The sequence below is a fragment of the Cornus florida genome, unplaced genomic scaffold (genome assembly GCF_030987335.1).
Source record: "Cornus florida cultivar Cherokee Brave unplaced genomic scaffold, ASM3098733v1 CherokeeBrave_3.0.0_Hap2_Chr08, whole genome shotgun sequence".
Classification (NCBI taxonomy): Eukaryota; Viridiplantae; Streptophyta; class Magnoliopsida; order Cornales; family Cornaceae; genus Cornus; species Cornus florida.
Window position 1 is genome coordinate 34,010,480 of NW_026775578.1, and position 16,558 is coordinate 34,027,037.

The following is a 16,558-nucleotide window of genomic DNA, read 5'->3' on the forward strand; positions in this document are numbered from 1 at the left end:
GGACGCATACATTTATATGTAAGGAAAAATTCATACAGTATACTTTCCAACTTCTGAAAAGAATAACAAAAAAATTAAGAATATATTGGCCTGTTTAGTTTGTAATTTTAAAAACAATTCTCAAGTTTTTTTTTTGTATATTTTTTTATTTTTAATTTTTTAAAAATAAAAAAATGTTCACATAATTACAAACCAAACAAGTTATATATATTTTCGAAAGACTCTCTCTAGAATTTCATACCATCTCACCCTCTCTCTCTAGGATTTCGTACTGCCTCACCCAGTCTCTCTCTAGTTATCTACTAGCTAAGGAAAATTTTATGCTGCCTCACCCTGTCTCTCTCTAACATTCTTACCAGTTCCAATCAAGATCGTCGTTCAACTATATAATTAGGGATTATATTTAATGGATTTTTGTAACAACTAAGAATATATAATTTCTTAATGAACTTGATTCAAGGCGCACTGCTAGTTCAATAATTCTCCTGCCTACTAATTTCTCTAACAACGAAAACTATCCATTCAATATATATATATATATACAAGTTTGCTAGTTTTTATAAATATATATAAAATAACCAAAACGTCGTTATTTTACTTGATTTGGGAATAATTAAATCTTTGTAAATGGTTAGAGAGTTTCGTTAAGTAAATTATATTAAAGGTTAAATGGATCGGGTTGTACAAATGGGTCGGATCTTTCAACCCTTATTAACTTGGATTCATAGGAATTGATGGTTAAAATTTTATAAAATAGTATAAAATTTAAAAAGATTGTAAAATTTATATATCAATTATGTGAGTTTCGTCAACCTATTACCTACATTCAACCTATTTTGAAAAGCAATTAAAACTGATTTTTTTTTTTTTTCAAATTTTTAGTAAATAAAGATGGAATTAGAGTAATAGTGTAAGCTGGAAAAAAGGGTAAAAGAGTGAGAACGATTTTGTTATAGTCCATAAAAAATAAAATAAAAAAATAAAAAGAAAGAAATTTAAAAAACGGGTCATTGGGTCATCACGGTTTGACCCAACCCACATTTGACACAGTACAAATGGGTTAATATTTGATCCGCCCATATCTAACCCGGGTCAAATCTGATCCATCCCGTCAATTTGCCACACCCTAGTTTGGTGTGGTGCTGTAGCAGTTTTCTTTTATTTCTTTTCCGAAAACAACACTAGAACACCTATGCAGGTCAATCATTTGCCATATGACATTTTGCCATAGTGCTTTTTAGTCATTGCTCTTGATGTTCCTTTTCAGTTATTATTATTATTATTATTATTATTATTACTTTTTTTTTTTTTTCAGGTCAATCATTTGCCATATGACCTTTTTGTTACAATTCCAACATTTTATTTTTCTCGTGATGTTTCTTAAATTTTGAAGAATTTCTTTCTTTCCTCGTCCTTTACTACATTCAGGGAAAATTTATATTCCAAGCTCTTATAGAGGTGATGCACATAAGAAACTGAGAGTTGTATGGCTTCATATTTCTTACAGAGATTGTGGAACGAGAGCTAATAGAAAGACAGGAAGATACAACATTCAGACCAAGGTTGCCAAATGCATTGCAGTCTCTCACAAGCTCGAACAGCTTTTCTTCTACACTCGACAGGACAAGTTACCCAAAATTCAGAAAGAATCTACACAATTTCATCTCTCTCACACAAACACAAATTTAGATGGTTATGTCTGTAATCTAAGCATTGCCTTGATCAATTTCACTGACAGCTAATACAGCCAGATTTATTTCTCAAAGCTTATTGGTCCCCTGGAAACGGAATGTTTTTGCCAAATCTTTTTCAGAACTGTTTTCAAAAGCTCTCTGTCAAAGGCATTTTGTTTATATAACAAAATTTTCAACCAAATACAAGAATGGTATAAAATATCAAAAATTAATGACTAATCTAGATTATACAATTATTCAAAATAAGGTTTGTAGTTTTTCTCTGCCTTTTCACTCTTACATCATAGTAATTGACAGTCAACAGTGTTTTATTAACATATTATAGAGAAAGAGTAACGTAAACATGAATTTTGATTGGACTAGACCATCAAGTGGCCTATATCTAATAGTTTCTCGATTGAGCCATGGCCAAGGTGGAAGCAACCAAGATTACAGTCTCAAATCTTATTAAAGTTTGCACCTAAATGTACGAATAATAATAACTGGTTATTCTCCAAAACTTGGTCTGCGCACGCGAGAAATCAAAACCAGAAAATATAAACAATTCCTGTCATATTCTGAAACCATTGGGTCATGGTTCTGGTAAGAGTCGATGAGTTGAAAGCCTAAAAGAAATGTAACAACAGCAAAAAGCTTGGTAAGAGTCGATGAGTTGAAAGCCTAAAAGAAATGTAACAACAGCAAAAAGCTTACATCTTTGAACTTTCAAGTACGTCAAATAATGGATGCTCAAGAGACCCCTTTACTTAGATAACAAATATCAATTAAGATTTTTCATATGCTTCTTAAGTACAACATTAACCATCTAAAGAATATCAGATAAACCACCTCGTCAGAGGATTGGGGTAAAAAATACAAAAGAATCGTTTGTAGAAATAAAAGACGGAATAGAGACTATTAATACATCCATATAGAACTCACAAGCCAGCTGAGACCAATCCGTGCAGTGTAACGATACCAATCAAGACGTTTTGATGCTCGATGACAGGCAAGAACTGAACGGGAGATGGAGGAGACTCCATCTTCTGCATTGCTTCAACTGCCATTGCATTGGGACCAATCGTCCTTGGATTCCTAAAATGCCGCAGAAGTTACAGAAAGAAACCATAAGCAACTGTTTCCTCTAATCTGGCATAAATGGATCCTACATAATTGAGCTAAGACCTACGTTATATCACATCAGGAAGATTAAAGAAATCAGGATCATCTAAATTTATTCAAATGTAGTAATAGGAGTTAACAAAATCTTAACAGGTTGCTTCATGTGGTGAATTTTGCACGACTGCATATCTAAATAGGACTCCCAATGCTTGATAAACCTATGCTTTACTCTAATATCTTGAGCAAGACGTTACCTGTTGCACATCTCTCCCACGGTAAGCTTGAAGATCCCCTCGCCACTAGCTTTCAGTGTGCGCCGCAAGTCACCATCAGTGAACGTGCCTATCAAGTGGTACTGTTCATCAATTACAAGGAGGCATCCACATCCTTTACTGGATAGCTCGACTAGCTGATCCATTATCAAATCATCTTCCCTGCAGACTGGAAGTTCCTCTTGCTTTTTCATAACATCCTTCACCTGCAACACAAGTAGATCAGGCAAAAGTCCTTATTTTCCTATCTGCTTCATTTGTTTATAAACAAATCATCTGCTAATAAAATATCAGCTTTTGATGGTTCAACTGCAACTGAAATGTTTATAATTGACTCCAAAAAATCCTTCACGGTTTTAAGAATGCATAATTCTGCATTACTTTTAGATTCCATTGGCAAACTACATACATATCTTATCCTGGCTACAACCTTTTAAAGGATTGGCCCTAGAAAAGAATAATCATTTCAATGGTAACATTCATGTAGATGTCAACTCCCTCATCATGATGATGAAAATAAGTTCTTCAATAATTAGATATAGACACTTTCAATATTTTCAATCGACATGAACCATGTCAACCACCATTATTATGATGAAAATAAGTTCTTCAATAATTAGATGTAGACAGTTCCAATATTTTCAATCAGCATGAACCATGTCAACCCTGTTCTTATGATGAATATAAGTTCTATAATAATCAGATACAGACAGTCTTAATATTTCAATCAACACGAGCCATGTCAACCACCATAATTCATATTTCTATATGTGTGTGTATATTTCTTTTTGAAAAAATGTCATCTTCCTGTAGCCTTGCCCGAAGAAGAAAGATAAACTTTTCTTTGTCATGGTTCCTACAAAACATTATTAAGGTTTTGACAAAAACCAACTCTTTATCTTGCCTGTGACGAATTCGGTAAAATCATTAAAATGATTTCTGGACCTAAATTCTCGTGTTTAAGAATCATAATCCATATATGAAGGGCCCTCAAACTACTCAACCAATATATATCAATCTGCATAATCACGGCTTAGGTTGTTTCCTCTATATGCAATTAATAGATAACACCAATTAATCAGCTCTAGTCAGCTGATAACTGATTCTAACACAGAAATCCAGACCCAGATTCATATTATCATCCAACCAAGCAAGTGAGAAATATCACTATCACAACCAAAATCTGAGAAAGCATAACCATACACATACTATATGTATAAATGTATTATATTTATATATGTGTATCCATGTGTATAGGTAAGATTTTCATGAAACTAAAAGAAGCCATATTTCAATGCCATTTAAAGTTCAAATGAAGCATGTGACTCAAAAAGATAAGCTTAATCTACTGAATTCTAACCAGATCCCAATTTGAAATAACCAAAAATTCTAAATAAATCGAAGTAAATCCAAATCACTCTCACCTTGAAAATCAAGGTTTTCCCAATCCGACCTGCCGGGTGATTCGCGGCATACTCATCCCTGGTCAAATTCCTCGCACCCATCAACGCAATCGCCACCGTATCTCCGAAAACCATCTGAATCGCAGTCGAGGTCACCGGTGCCAAATCGAACGGACACAATTCCCTCTCCAGAGGCAAATGCACATTCAAATCACACACACCCATCAGAGAATTGGACTCCGACGAGGTCACCGCGATCAAGTACGCCCCTTTCGCCCTCGCGCACGGCACGAGCCGGAGCAACTCTTCCGTGTTCCCGCTCTTGCTAAAGAGCACCAAGAGATCGGAATTCGACAAAATGCCGATGTCGCCGTGAAGGGCGTCGACAGGGGACAAAAACCCAGATCGGATTCCGAGGGAGACTAGGGTTTGGGAGATCTTTTGAGCGACGAAGCCCGATTTGCCGACGCCGGTGAAGAAGATTGTGCCCTTGGCGTTCAAGAGGGTTTGAGTGAAGGTTAGGGTTTGAGAGAGGTCTAGGTTTTGGAAGAAGTAGTTTAGGTAATTTTGCTGGGATTTGAAGAGTTTGAGGAGGTTATTGGGGTCAACTAGGGCTTTTTGGGAGGGTAAAGAGAGATCTGAAGATGGTGGGAGAGACCCCATTGTGTAGTTCCTCTCTCTTCTGGTTTTGGGGTTGTTTGATAGAGAGAGAGAGAATGGTTTGAGCGGTTGATTCTGTTATATTACGCGGGGCTGAGTTAGGGAGTGTTTATGCAGTGAATATATATCATTATTATCATATTAGGAATAAAAAAAATAATAATAACTCGACGAAAATGATACAGTATTTTGGTGATAAATATCACAAGAAAAAACTTCTATAATAGCAAAAAAAAAAAAAAAAAAAAAAAAAAAAAAATGGGCATTTTATATATTTTGCAACAATATCAAAATTGCATTTTAGTAGAAAGGTTATCCAAACAGGACTTATTCGGCGCTTTATTTCATTCATCTGCTAGTATGTCCCCTCGCCGACACTCTCTTTACACCAAGGCGTGTACAACTCAGCTGGTGGGTCCCACAATCCCATTGTTTTTGGCTGGCATAAATGTCACATTACGTCTTGTGATGGCAGTTGTTTTAGTCATATGTGGGAAACATTTTATAATATAATTCTTTGAAAAAGCTTAAAAGGGGTTAGAACTCAATCAACTTATTCTTTGCTTAATAAGGGTTTTTGATTCTTTGATTAAATATAATTATTGAGTGGGATTAATAAAAGGGTTTTTTACTTTTTGATTAAATATAATTATTGAGTGGGTTAATAAAAGAGTAATAATATGGAGCCCATGCAGGAGTCGGGATTTTAGTTTTGGGACACAATATTAAGAAAAAATATATATTTAAAGGACTAGGTGGGAAAAAAATAAGAAAAAAGAAAAAAAGTAAGAAAAATGATAACTTAAAAAGGCAAAAAATTAGAATTTTTTTTAAAAGAAATTTAAATAGTAAATGAGAAAAAATAAAAAAATTAAGAAATAATTTTAGAAAATAATAATTTTCGGAGGCATTATATAAAAAATTTCATATATATATATACATGTTGAAAAAAACAAAAACAAAAAAACTACCATATGTATGGTGGGGTCAGACCACTAGCTCCGCCCCTGGTCTGATATGTTCACAAATTTTATTAATTTTATTCAGGCAATTATAATGATGTCAGTCCCTGCTTGCATGAATTAATTGGAATGGTTGTATATAGACTCTAAATCATTTTCCTTGATAAAAAAGATGCAAATTTAGCCATCCAAGATGTACATTATTTAAAGTTCCACTTGTTAAAAATTTTATTTCACTAAGATAATATTTCACTAAGGAAATGTTTGGCATATGCCTTTTTGACCGAGGGCATACGTCCTTTCGACCGAGATCTTTGGGGATGATTTTGTATTACAGTTCGGGTGTTGTAGCCAATCTAGTAACTCTAAAAGCATGTGTACAAACTTGTAATGAGGGTGCGATCGTGAGGATTATGGAATTATTCGTGAGGCTAGCCTCAACTAGCTGCTTGTGATATATGGAAGGAGATTAAATTTATCATTACCCTTCATTTGTCATAGCAAAAATTTTAATTTGCGACTTTACTTAAGTATAAAACTCCATGTGCATTTATGTACATGCTTGCAAATTTGCAGACAAATGTCCCAATTAAACCCATCAAGATTTTAAATTATAGGAACGTCCTCTCCGATAAGTACGATATATCATTAATGGTGGTAATTAACACCATCAAATGGAACCCATAACCATTTGATGAGACCGTGGTGCCAATCACCACCGTTGGTTGCTGTATTGATCTTCTGCAATATTGAAGAGGATTTTAGCTGTTAACAACACACAATTAGGGCACTTGTCTTTGGAACCTAAGGTACCAACAGCATAATCAGGTTTCAGATCGAGCCAGCACATAAAGGCTCAAAGCCATGTGAAGTTTGGTGATACTACATTTTTATTTGACCTATGATGATTAAATAGATCTATCAACTTTAAGAAGTAAGAGTTATGCTACATACAGTAAAAGCACAAGCCAAAATTAAATAACACTAACGTAATTTTTTTTTTTTTTTTTTTTCGGTTGATAAAACAGTATCACTATTTGGATTCATCTAACATTTTAAGTTCATTACATCTATTTTTAAATTAGTCAACTAACACGCTTTTGCATTTCTCTGTCAGAGGTTATGTAGTCTATTAATAAATTTTTCCTTCACTTTTCAAAATGAAAGGTGAGGGTTCGAGTTTTGTAGTAACAATAGACCGTTGGAGAAAATATTAAATATTTCGAGAGTATGGTACTCTGGAATAATGGGAGCCGTTGGATCATGGACGTGGTGGTGGACCCCACCACATCCAAGGGTTGGGATGATCGCGGAGTACCATACTCCCGGAATATTTAACATTCTCTCGAATAAATGGATGTGTGAGTCTATTGCGGATAGGTGATGTGATGACTTTGGGGAAAAGTATACCCAAATCTGGGCCTCCTTCAGAAATGGAGCATAAAGGGCCAACTTTTAAGCCCAAATCTGATCATCGGATTTGTGTTTCTGCTAGAGGCCTTCTTTAGGCCTGTTGGTGACCATTTTCCTTTAATCAATAATGGCTCAACAATTGGGTTCACTTGAAGCTGAAGTCCACCTCCTTGGCCCAAACATATAGAAAACACGCATGATCATTTTTTGAGAAAAATTTCCATTCTTTTGGTATTTATTTTTTATTTCTTTTTAGCTCACTCATGTTTAAATCAAGAGAAAATTACATTGACCTTCTTTGAGATTTGAACAAAATTATACATAGGTAGATTGTTTTGCATTTATTACTTTGATATTTCCTAAAACCGTTTGTCACGGTTAAAAAGTAATTTTAAGTGTGGAAAGTCAGTAATACCCTTATATTATAATAATATATTATATTACATTTTATACAAGAGTGTCATTTTAAAAAATATGGTCAATAGGTTAGCTGGAAAGAAAACATTAAGAATTTGTTCAGTATACACGTCAAATTTTAAAAAAGATCAAAATAATAAATACTGAATGGTCTGCAAGGTCATTGTAATTTCCCGGTAAATGAGTGACATATAAAAACATTCTTTCCCTTATCTTCTTTCTTTCCAACTCCGGCAACCAAAGTGCTCCTCTAATTTCCAAGGACAATTCATAACTACTTGTAAGTTGTAACTTCTAAATAATTATTAGACTGTTTTGAGATCAACTAAGCAAATTACCAAGCAAGTTCATATTTTCTTTAATAAAAAACTATGAATATTATAATGACATTTCGATTTTCATTGAAAATCACATGTACTTATAAAATAGTGAAGCCTATATATGGTCCAATTGAAAATCACATGTACTAAATAGTGAAGGCTATATGTGGTCCAGCTCATCCAATAATTGTGATTTAGTCCATTGAAAAGTGAGTCCAGTCCATAAAGTTGTTCAAAACATATTTTTTCAGAATAAAACTACCATCTGAAGTCAACCTCATGATAAATATCACATCAAAAACTCTTACATTATAAAAAAAAAAAAATAAGCTCAAAATATCTTAAAATAAAATTATAAAATTTGGATTGATTCAATGCTTATATATATACATATATAGATACATATAAATTATGTATATAGCAGCAACCTTACAAGTATAAAAGTCGGAAAGCAGGGATGAGTGGAGAAGCCACCATAATCGAGACCGTTTGGATGATTTTGGTTCCCGCAAATGGCAAAAACTGTGGAAGCCAAACAAGGCAAAAAAAATTGGGGGTGTCGTCGAATTCTCGTACGGACAAACTTTTCCTGGGAAAGACAACGCATCCGACGGTTGAGACTGACTCACGTGTCGGCATCGTAGCTTGTGGGTTGGGGAGCACTGGAAACGAGGAGGAGAGAGGCAGTTCTGTGGCCGACAGGTGGTACTTGTGGCCACGTGGTATAGCACGCCGCTTGTGGGGACCACTTAGCTGCACGTGTCAGAATCGAGTATCCCTGTCGGTCTTCCCCTTAGATTGCGGAATATCTTCCACATAATTTAACCCCCTTCTCTCTAATGTTTAATGTGTGTGGAACACACACAACACAGTAAATGAATTTAAACGTCACCGTTTTGATATTCTTAGATAAGTTAGATGCACGAAAGAGCTGCACAGATCCTTAGGAACAGAAAAAGATGCCCTTACGTGAATTTCATAATCTTATTTTATGTAAGATTAAAATCGCGTTGTCGCTAGTGTGCTTAGCAGTCATCTATTTGCACATGTTGTATAATGTTGTTTTTAGCATAAAAAGTATAATGAAGTGCACTTTATCACACCTTCGCAAGTGTCATGAGTTTTTAATTTTAAAAAAGATTTTATGAGAATTATATAATTAAATTTTTTATATTCAGATTCATATACTGCATATATTTTATTTATGTTTTATTTTATATAGTGTCAGATTTTTAGAATATCTTACAATTCACCACCATGTAAAATATTGTTAGGAATTATGTCTCAAATTTTGATTATTATTAGTTTATATTTTAGAGTGTATTTTTATGGAAATTTAACCTCTCTTTTTTTTTTTTCTTAAGGAACTAAAAAAAAAAAAAAAGAAGAAGAAGAGAGAACTGTTTATAGAAAACTACAAAAGACTACTATCTAAAATCAAGATATTTTTTTCTTTAATTAAATTGTTAGAAAACAGTTTTCGTAAAAATGGTTCACAAAATAAAAGGTCTGCTTGGTTTAAGTGTATAAAGACAATTCTCTTAAGACGACCCTATTTCTTTAATTAAGTTTTCAAAAAACAGTTTTAAAAAATTATCAATTAAATATATTTTTTTGTACCATTTTTTAAATTTTAGTTCTCGAAAAACATACAATTGTTTTCAAAAAAACTCAACTAAGCAGATCAAAAGTTTCTACGCTTTCTAATTTTAAGTTTTTTGTTTTACTTTCGAGTTTTCATTTTTCTAAAAATTAGAAAATAAACTAAACATGCCCTATTTAAGAGAATTAATTCTATGGAGGTGCCAAGTCTCCAACATCTATTTTTTATTCCCTCATTTCGTTTATATCCATATTACACATGAGAGAAAATATTTGAGCTTGATGTATTTTGTTAGACATATTCTCTAACAACTATCTAAAATTTTTAGTGTAGATAGTAATTAACGTGCATATACTTACTTTTTACAGTATCTTCCAAAAACGCAAACATTGATGTGACAGGACATAGGGCAGAATGGCCATATAAGAAAAAAAGACACCATTAGTATTAGAGTGACGTTATGCGATCCATGCCGCCTCTTAGGGATCCTTGAGACGGTATTTTTAGCACCCTATTTGATTGAAGGGATGAAAAAACGAATAGAAAAAAGGGGGAAAGATGGGTGAAGAATTCATAGCGAAGGAAAAGTCTCTTTTTATTATTTTTTTTTAAATGAATAATTAAAATGATGGATGTGAAAATACTTTTTTTTTTATTTAGATACAAGAAAAATAAAGTTTTTATATATTTTTATCAATATATCCTTATCGTATAAAATAACAAAAAGTAGATATATATTTGAACTTTTTTGAAGAGGTTAAAGTTGTTATTGACTTTTTCTCTCCTTTCTGATTTCAAAATATAAAAAAATGAGTGATGTTTCACCCTCTCTTTTCTTTTTTCTAACCAAACTCGGAACTTCTCTTTTTCTCTAATCAAAACACGAAAAACTTCATTCATCCCACTCAATCATTCTCACCAACCAAACCTAGCATTAAATTTTGGAAGACAATTCTATTTAAGTCGAGATCTTCAACAATGGACTACACCAGTGCAACCCACGGATGCACTGTGCTCGGCCGAACAATAATCCAACATCAGCCAGCCAATTGACTGTGATTTGGTCGTTGATTAGGAAACATAACCTGTCAAATTCACAAACTTCATTTTCTCATGTTATGTCTTATTGTATGTATTAGCGCGCGCGCGCAGCATATATATACTGTGTGTTTCTAGATAAGCTAGCACCTATGGTGGAAAAATTGGATCTAGGGTTTCGTCCTTTCCCCTAATTATAGATTTTGCTAGATCATCTTTTTAGTCAATACCCAACTATATCTCACTTTTTAAATGCTCTATCTGTGCTCCACTTGTCTTGAGCTTTGTCCTCATCTTTCAAGAAACATCTCATCCAAGGGCTACCATGTGTGTGTGTGTGTCTCTCTCTCTCTATGAGACAGAATTCTCACCTTTGATTGCTCTACTCAACCTAATAATAGAGTGTTAATCTCGACTATACACACTCTATATATGTCTCTATCTCTCTCCATCCACTGGTCTCTTCCAATATGGTTAATTTTCATCCTAATTAATGAAATTGGAACAGATGACAAAAATAAAATAAAATAAAATAAAACATTAATTACAACAAAGAAAAAAAAGTGAAACAATTGTTGATAATAAACTGTGGTGAAAGCATAGAATTGGCATTTCTTGATGACATTAATGTAGCTCAAAAACACTTGAACTAGAGAGACTTAATTATGCATATAATCAATTACTGGACTAAGAAAATTGAATCTTGAAAATAACTATATAATGCCTCAAAACAATTTCAACCATCCCTGACCGCATGAACATTCAAAAAAAAAAAAAATCTGCTACTCCTAAATGAAAGGCTTTTTAATTCTCAGGTATAACTGTAAGATGATCAAAACAATTTCAACCATATATAAACACTACAACCACCAGTCCAAAATGATGAACATTGGACTTTTTCTTAGTACACCACGTACAATTAATGCCCCATATACGCAGTACATGTTTCATAAATTACTAGACAATAATTTTTAAAAAAAATATGGGGAAGAAATTAAATTTTCATATAAAACAGATTAATAGTACTATGTACTCCTTCTGCATCATCCAATTTCTTCACACAAAGACAAAAGTATCAACACATACACACAAGAGATAAATATATGATATAAATAAGAAATAGATCCAAGTTGAAATATATCTTAGTATAACATAACTGCAAAGTTCAAAATTTGGTTTTTTTATTTTTTGTTTTTTGTTTTTATAACTCAATATATAGTCTCTCTCCCTCTCTTTTCTCTAATATACCCATGCAAAAAAATTTCTTGGTATAACATTAAATAATTAATACCTGTTATTCTATATATAATCATGAAGGTAGACTTTGAAGTTGAACAAACCAATTTTTGTTTATGAGTTCTACGGTCAACAGATGTTTATCTAGTATATATATCATTCTCCACCCGTGTCGTTCAAGATTATGCTCCTACATCCTCCATATATAAACCACACATACACACAGATATAGATTATATACAATTATGTATGCGCGCATGTATCTTTTATCCTTAAATATATTAATATATACTCGCATATTGGCATATGTATGTCAAGAAACCACTGCTTGGTGGATGCGGTGCCAGACAAAACACACATTATACAAATAGTGAATTGATTAGAACTTCACATGCAGTAGAATAAGAGCAGCCACTTTAGAATTGGACAAATCTGAGGATGTATGAATGCATATATATATATAAAGTTTTACATATCTTCGTATCTTTGTCCTAATATTGGCTTTTTGTTTTTTAATTACATAGCTATAGAATTAAGGCATCAAACTGTATATGCATGTAAAATTAGTCATGAGTATGACAAAGAAGGGACAAGGGACTTGTCATGCTTATAAATACAACAAAAATAAGAATTTGTAAATATAGTCTATTGATTGCTTGAAGAATGTATATGTATGTATATATGCATACACACACACCAATTTATGATGTTAATTACCATTACTTCTGCTTCTATTCCAACTGCTACTTCCACTATTGCTAGTTCCAAACCCTACTGTTGCATTTGGATCAAATTCAAGACTACCACAAATCTAAAGATAATTCCTGCAATAACTAAATTATATACTAAATTACTAATCCATTACTCTATTCTCTAATTACCCATTTCAACAAACAACGAGAACATAAAAATACACATAGTTTGATCAGCTAAAACCATAAAGAGAGAAGACATAAGATTCATAATCTAGTTCTATATATATATATATATATAGATATCATATAGTAATTAAATTAAAGATTTAATTCAAACAACTCTAGATAATGGCTTTACCACTATAATCAGCTTCACCATGAGGCTGCAATGCTATCTTCTTCTGCTTTGTAATTCTCTTCCTTTTCTTCTCATAACTGATGCCCCTTGATTTGGCCTGAAAATCGCGGACCTCGCGCAGGAACAGCCTCACTGCTCTTGCAGCAAAAGGGTTCCCCTCCGGCTTCCCACCGTGCTCTTCATAGGCGGCTCTGAGGCGTCCGATGAGGGAGTCGAGGCTTCCCCAGGCCTGCCGGAGAGGGCAAGCGCAAGGTGCAGGAGGGTTAGGGACACCGAAGAAGGGGCAGGCGGGGTTGTGGACTTTGGTCTTGCCAAACTGGTCGAGGTAGCGGAGGAATTCGAGGACATGGGCACCACTGCATAGGGGGAGAGAGAGTGGAGGCCTGTGGTTGCTGAGGTACTGGCAGAATGTGTTCCAGTCTCGCCGCTTCTGGTTCTCGTACCGGCTGGGAACCGGTGGCGGAGGTGGTGAGCAGCTGCTTGGGATCATAGTGTTTGCTATGATGTTGATGTTGTTGGATTTGGGAATATTGCTTTCTACTGTAATGAAATCCATTGAGTCGATATAGATTTGATGAATGCTAGCTTCTCTTGGCTTTCCTTTTTCTAGGGTTTTAATCTTTGTTGCTACTTTCTGTGGAAATCATCTGACAGATAGAGAGAGGGAGTTTCAGGTGATGAGATCTGATAGATATACAGTTCACTAATCACTATATATACTATATTAGCTAGGTTTTAAGGAGTTCATTTTCTATTTTCACTGTATTTTTCCGGCATTAGTGTGATTCAATTATTACATCAAGATCTCCAAAAATATATAATAGTTTTTAGAGCATCTTAAAAAGATTGTTAAGATTGTTACATAAACTCTTCTTTTTTCCAACTTCGACACACTTTTCAGATACACTTTTCATAATACTATCAGCCAAACAGATTTTTGAACTATAAATTTACTTTTTGATATTAAAAAATATATATATCAAAAAATTAAAACAAACAATTTCTACAATGCATATTCCTTCTCTTCTTGATGAGAGAGAGAGCTTGTTGATGAGTGAGAGAGGAGAAGGGGGAGGGGGAAATGTTTGAAATGGAAGAGAGAGAGAGAATGTACAGAAGATACATACCTTGTGTGTGTGTGTATATATATATATATGATATATATGTATCTCTGGGATTTGCTTTGTTTGAACCAGGGTACTGATGATCAGAGAGAAATCTTGGAGAGAAGTGGCAGTAGTTTCTTGTGGTTTAAAAAGGAAAGATCAGATGATCAGATTTTCTTTCCATGGACAGGGGAAGCATATGAATGAACCCAATTAACTACTATATACTGTGGAGAGGGAGAATGAGTGAGTGTAAAGAGGGAGAGGGGTCAAGTGGCATTTATGGCAAGTTGGTATATTGCCAAGAAAAGGGAAAGCATTGGCATTTTATTAAGTGGATAGAAGTGACGCACGGCACTCACCACTGACTTGAAGGCGCGTGGAGTGGATACACTACCCCAAAAAAACAAAAGGAAGTAATTTGGAAACAACATTAGTCCCAACTAGGAACCTGCAAGGCAGTTCCCTATGCTCATCCAAAATGTGTTTACTGGCCCGGGGTTTTCCCTTTCTATTCGCATTGATGATAGACATTTTAACATTCTCTTTCACTTAAACTCGTAATATTTTTATTGTCATCGAACCAATTTGTTAATCTAGATAGAGTCTGGATTTCTTTTATCTGACATCAGATCATAACTTAAATTTAAGTCTAATATCACTTATAAGTTTGTATCAAGTCGGAGACTTACTCTTTAATTTAAAAACTTAAACTATTGAGTAACGTTGTATACCCACCCATTTATATTCATTTTATTTTTCGTTTAGAACTACTTAAGGCGCCTTTAACACCTACTCTCTTTAGCACACAATTAAGTGAGTTTTCTCTCCGTAAAAACATATAATGTTGATGATGAAGGACGCGATTAATGCTCATCCCTTTCAATCAAATATACTTACTTCCATGTGCAAATGCCCCTCCTATAGGCATATACGCGTTTTGAAAATCATGAGAAAAGAATGTACAAGACTTATAGTATTTATATCGTTCAGGTCAAATCTTGACAAATGGTATCAGAATCAATCCCAAGCCAAAAATGAAGTAACATGGAAAGTCCACGAGTCGGGTCAGCAAGGACGCTAGTTCATAAGAGGGAGTGATTGTGATGTCCCGCATCGTCATGTCCCGCATCGTCAGGAGTAGAAGTCCATGACACTTATATATGTGGATGTCTCTTAACTATATAAACGAGTTTTTAAAACTAATTAGTAGGGAGATTGTGCAAAGCAAGATCTAATTATCGGGAAATAATGAGAACTTGCACAAGTCCATAAAAGTCAGTCCAAAATTATGCCAATTGTTTACCCAGAAAAATAACAACAAACTGGTGGTGGGTAGCTTCTTTATCATTTCTGGAATGACTTGTTTTACATTCTCTTCAATTTGTGTAAACACCCCCTTGTTGGGGCACAGAAAACACAAAGGACCCATGAGTTATCCTTAGTGTACAGCAACACAAAGTGACAATAGTACTCGACTTGACCTCAAATGATGTACTCAACTGAGCTTGGCTGCAACTACATTGTTTGATTCCCTTTCTCTTTTTTTTTTTTTGCTTCGTTGGAATTCACTACAAGAGGGCAACCGTAAATAATATGGTAAGAAAATTTGAACAAAAATAAATAAATAACAAAAGGAGTGGTCTTTTTTGAATACTGATTTATAAAAATTTTGTAAGACTCAATTGAGGAGGAAAAATATGTTTTTTTTTCATTTAATCGTGTGCCACATCAATTGTAAGATAGAAACAAGTATTTTACAACTACATATTTCCCTCACAAACGTACAATCATTTTACGCTTTCTTCCAAATATATTGATGAGAGGTCTCATCATATTAAAAGTACGGAAAAAATTTATATTAATTATATTAGAATATAAGTCTTCATTGGGGGACAAAATCGCCATTTTCTTTTTATGGATGAGAATATTCATCCGAAATAATTCACCGAAAATACTTTTGTCGACAAAGGAACAAATTATGCTGTCACCACTGAGCTTGTGCAATCACATCTGAGAAAGTTTAAAAAGGGATAGCAACAAATTTCACGAACTTTCACAGCAATTCTCTGAACTTTCCCGGAAAATCTTGGTAACAACCAAACATCTCAATCTGACTTTCAGTACCAAAGGAATAAGTCCAATAGTGTACATGATTGAACCACCACAATATGGTCTCACTTTTAGTAGCAACTAAATGTGTGTGTTTATTTCTTTGTTGGCTCAACACAAAAATGTATAGTTACAGCCATGGATTTTTGTCATGGGTTTCTATTGCCT

General features: G+C 33.9%; 2 protein-coding genes across 2 annotated transcripts; both read right to left on the reverse strand.

Annotated features, from left to right (window-relative positions):
• Positions 1-2,404: 2,404 nt before the first annotated feature.
• Positions 2,405-5,243, reverse strand: LOC132271239 (probable arabinose 5-phosphate isomerase). The gene is made up of 3 exons (XM_059772568.1): positions 4,492-5,243; positions 3,050-3,273; positions 2,405-2,768 (listed from the first exon to the last, which is right to left on the reverse strand). Exons 1-3 carry the CDS (start codon positions 5,131-5,133, stop codon positions 2,612-2,614), a joined length of 1,023 nt encoding a protein of 340 aa, XP_059628551.1. The 5' UTR covers positions 5,134-5,243; the 3' UTR covers positions 2,405-2,611.
• A 7,543-nt stretch (positions 5,244-12,786) lies between these two features.
• On the reverse strand, positions 12,787-14,557 carry LOC132268582 (protein LIGHT-DEPENDENT SHORT HYPOCOTYLS 1-like). Its single transcript, XM_059769413.1, has 2 exons — positions 14,300-14,557; positions 12,787-13,819 (listed from the first exon to the last, which is right to left on the reverse strand). The coding sequence occupies exon 2, from the start codon at positions 13,726-13,728 to the stop codon at positions 13,156-13,158; it is 573 nt and encodes a 190-aa protein (XP_059625396.1). The 5' UTR covers positions 13,729-13,819; positions 14,300-14,557; the 3' UTR covers positions 12,787-13,155.
• Between the last annotated feature and the right edge of the window lie 2,001 nt (positions 14,558-16,558).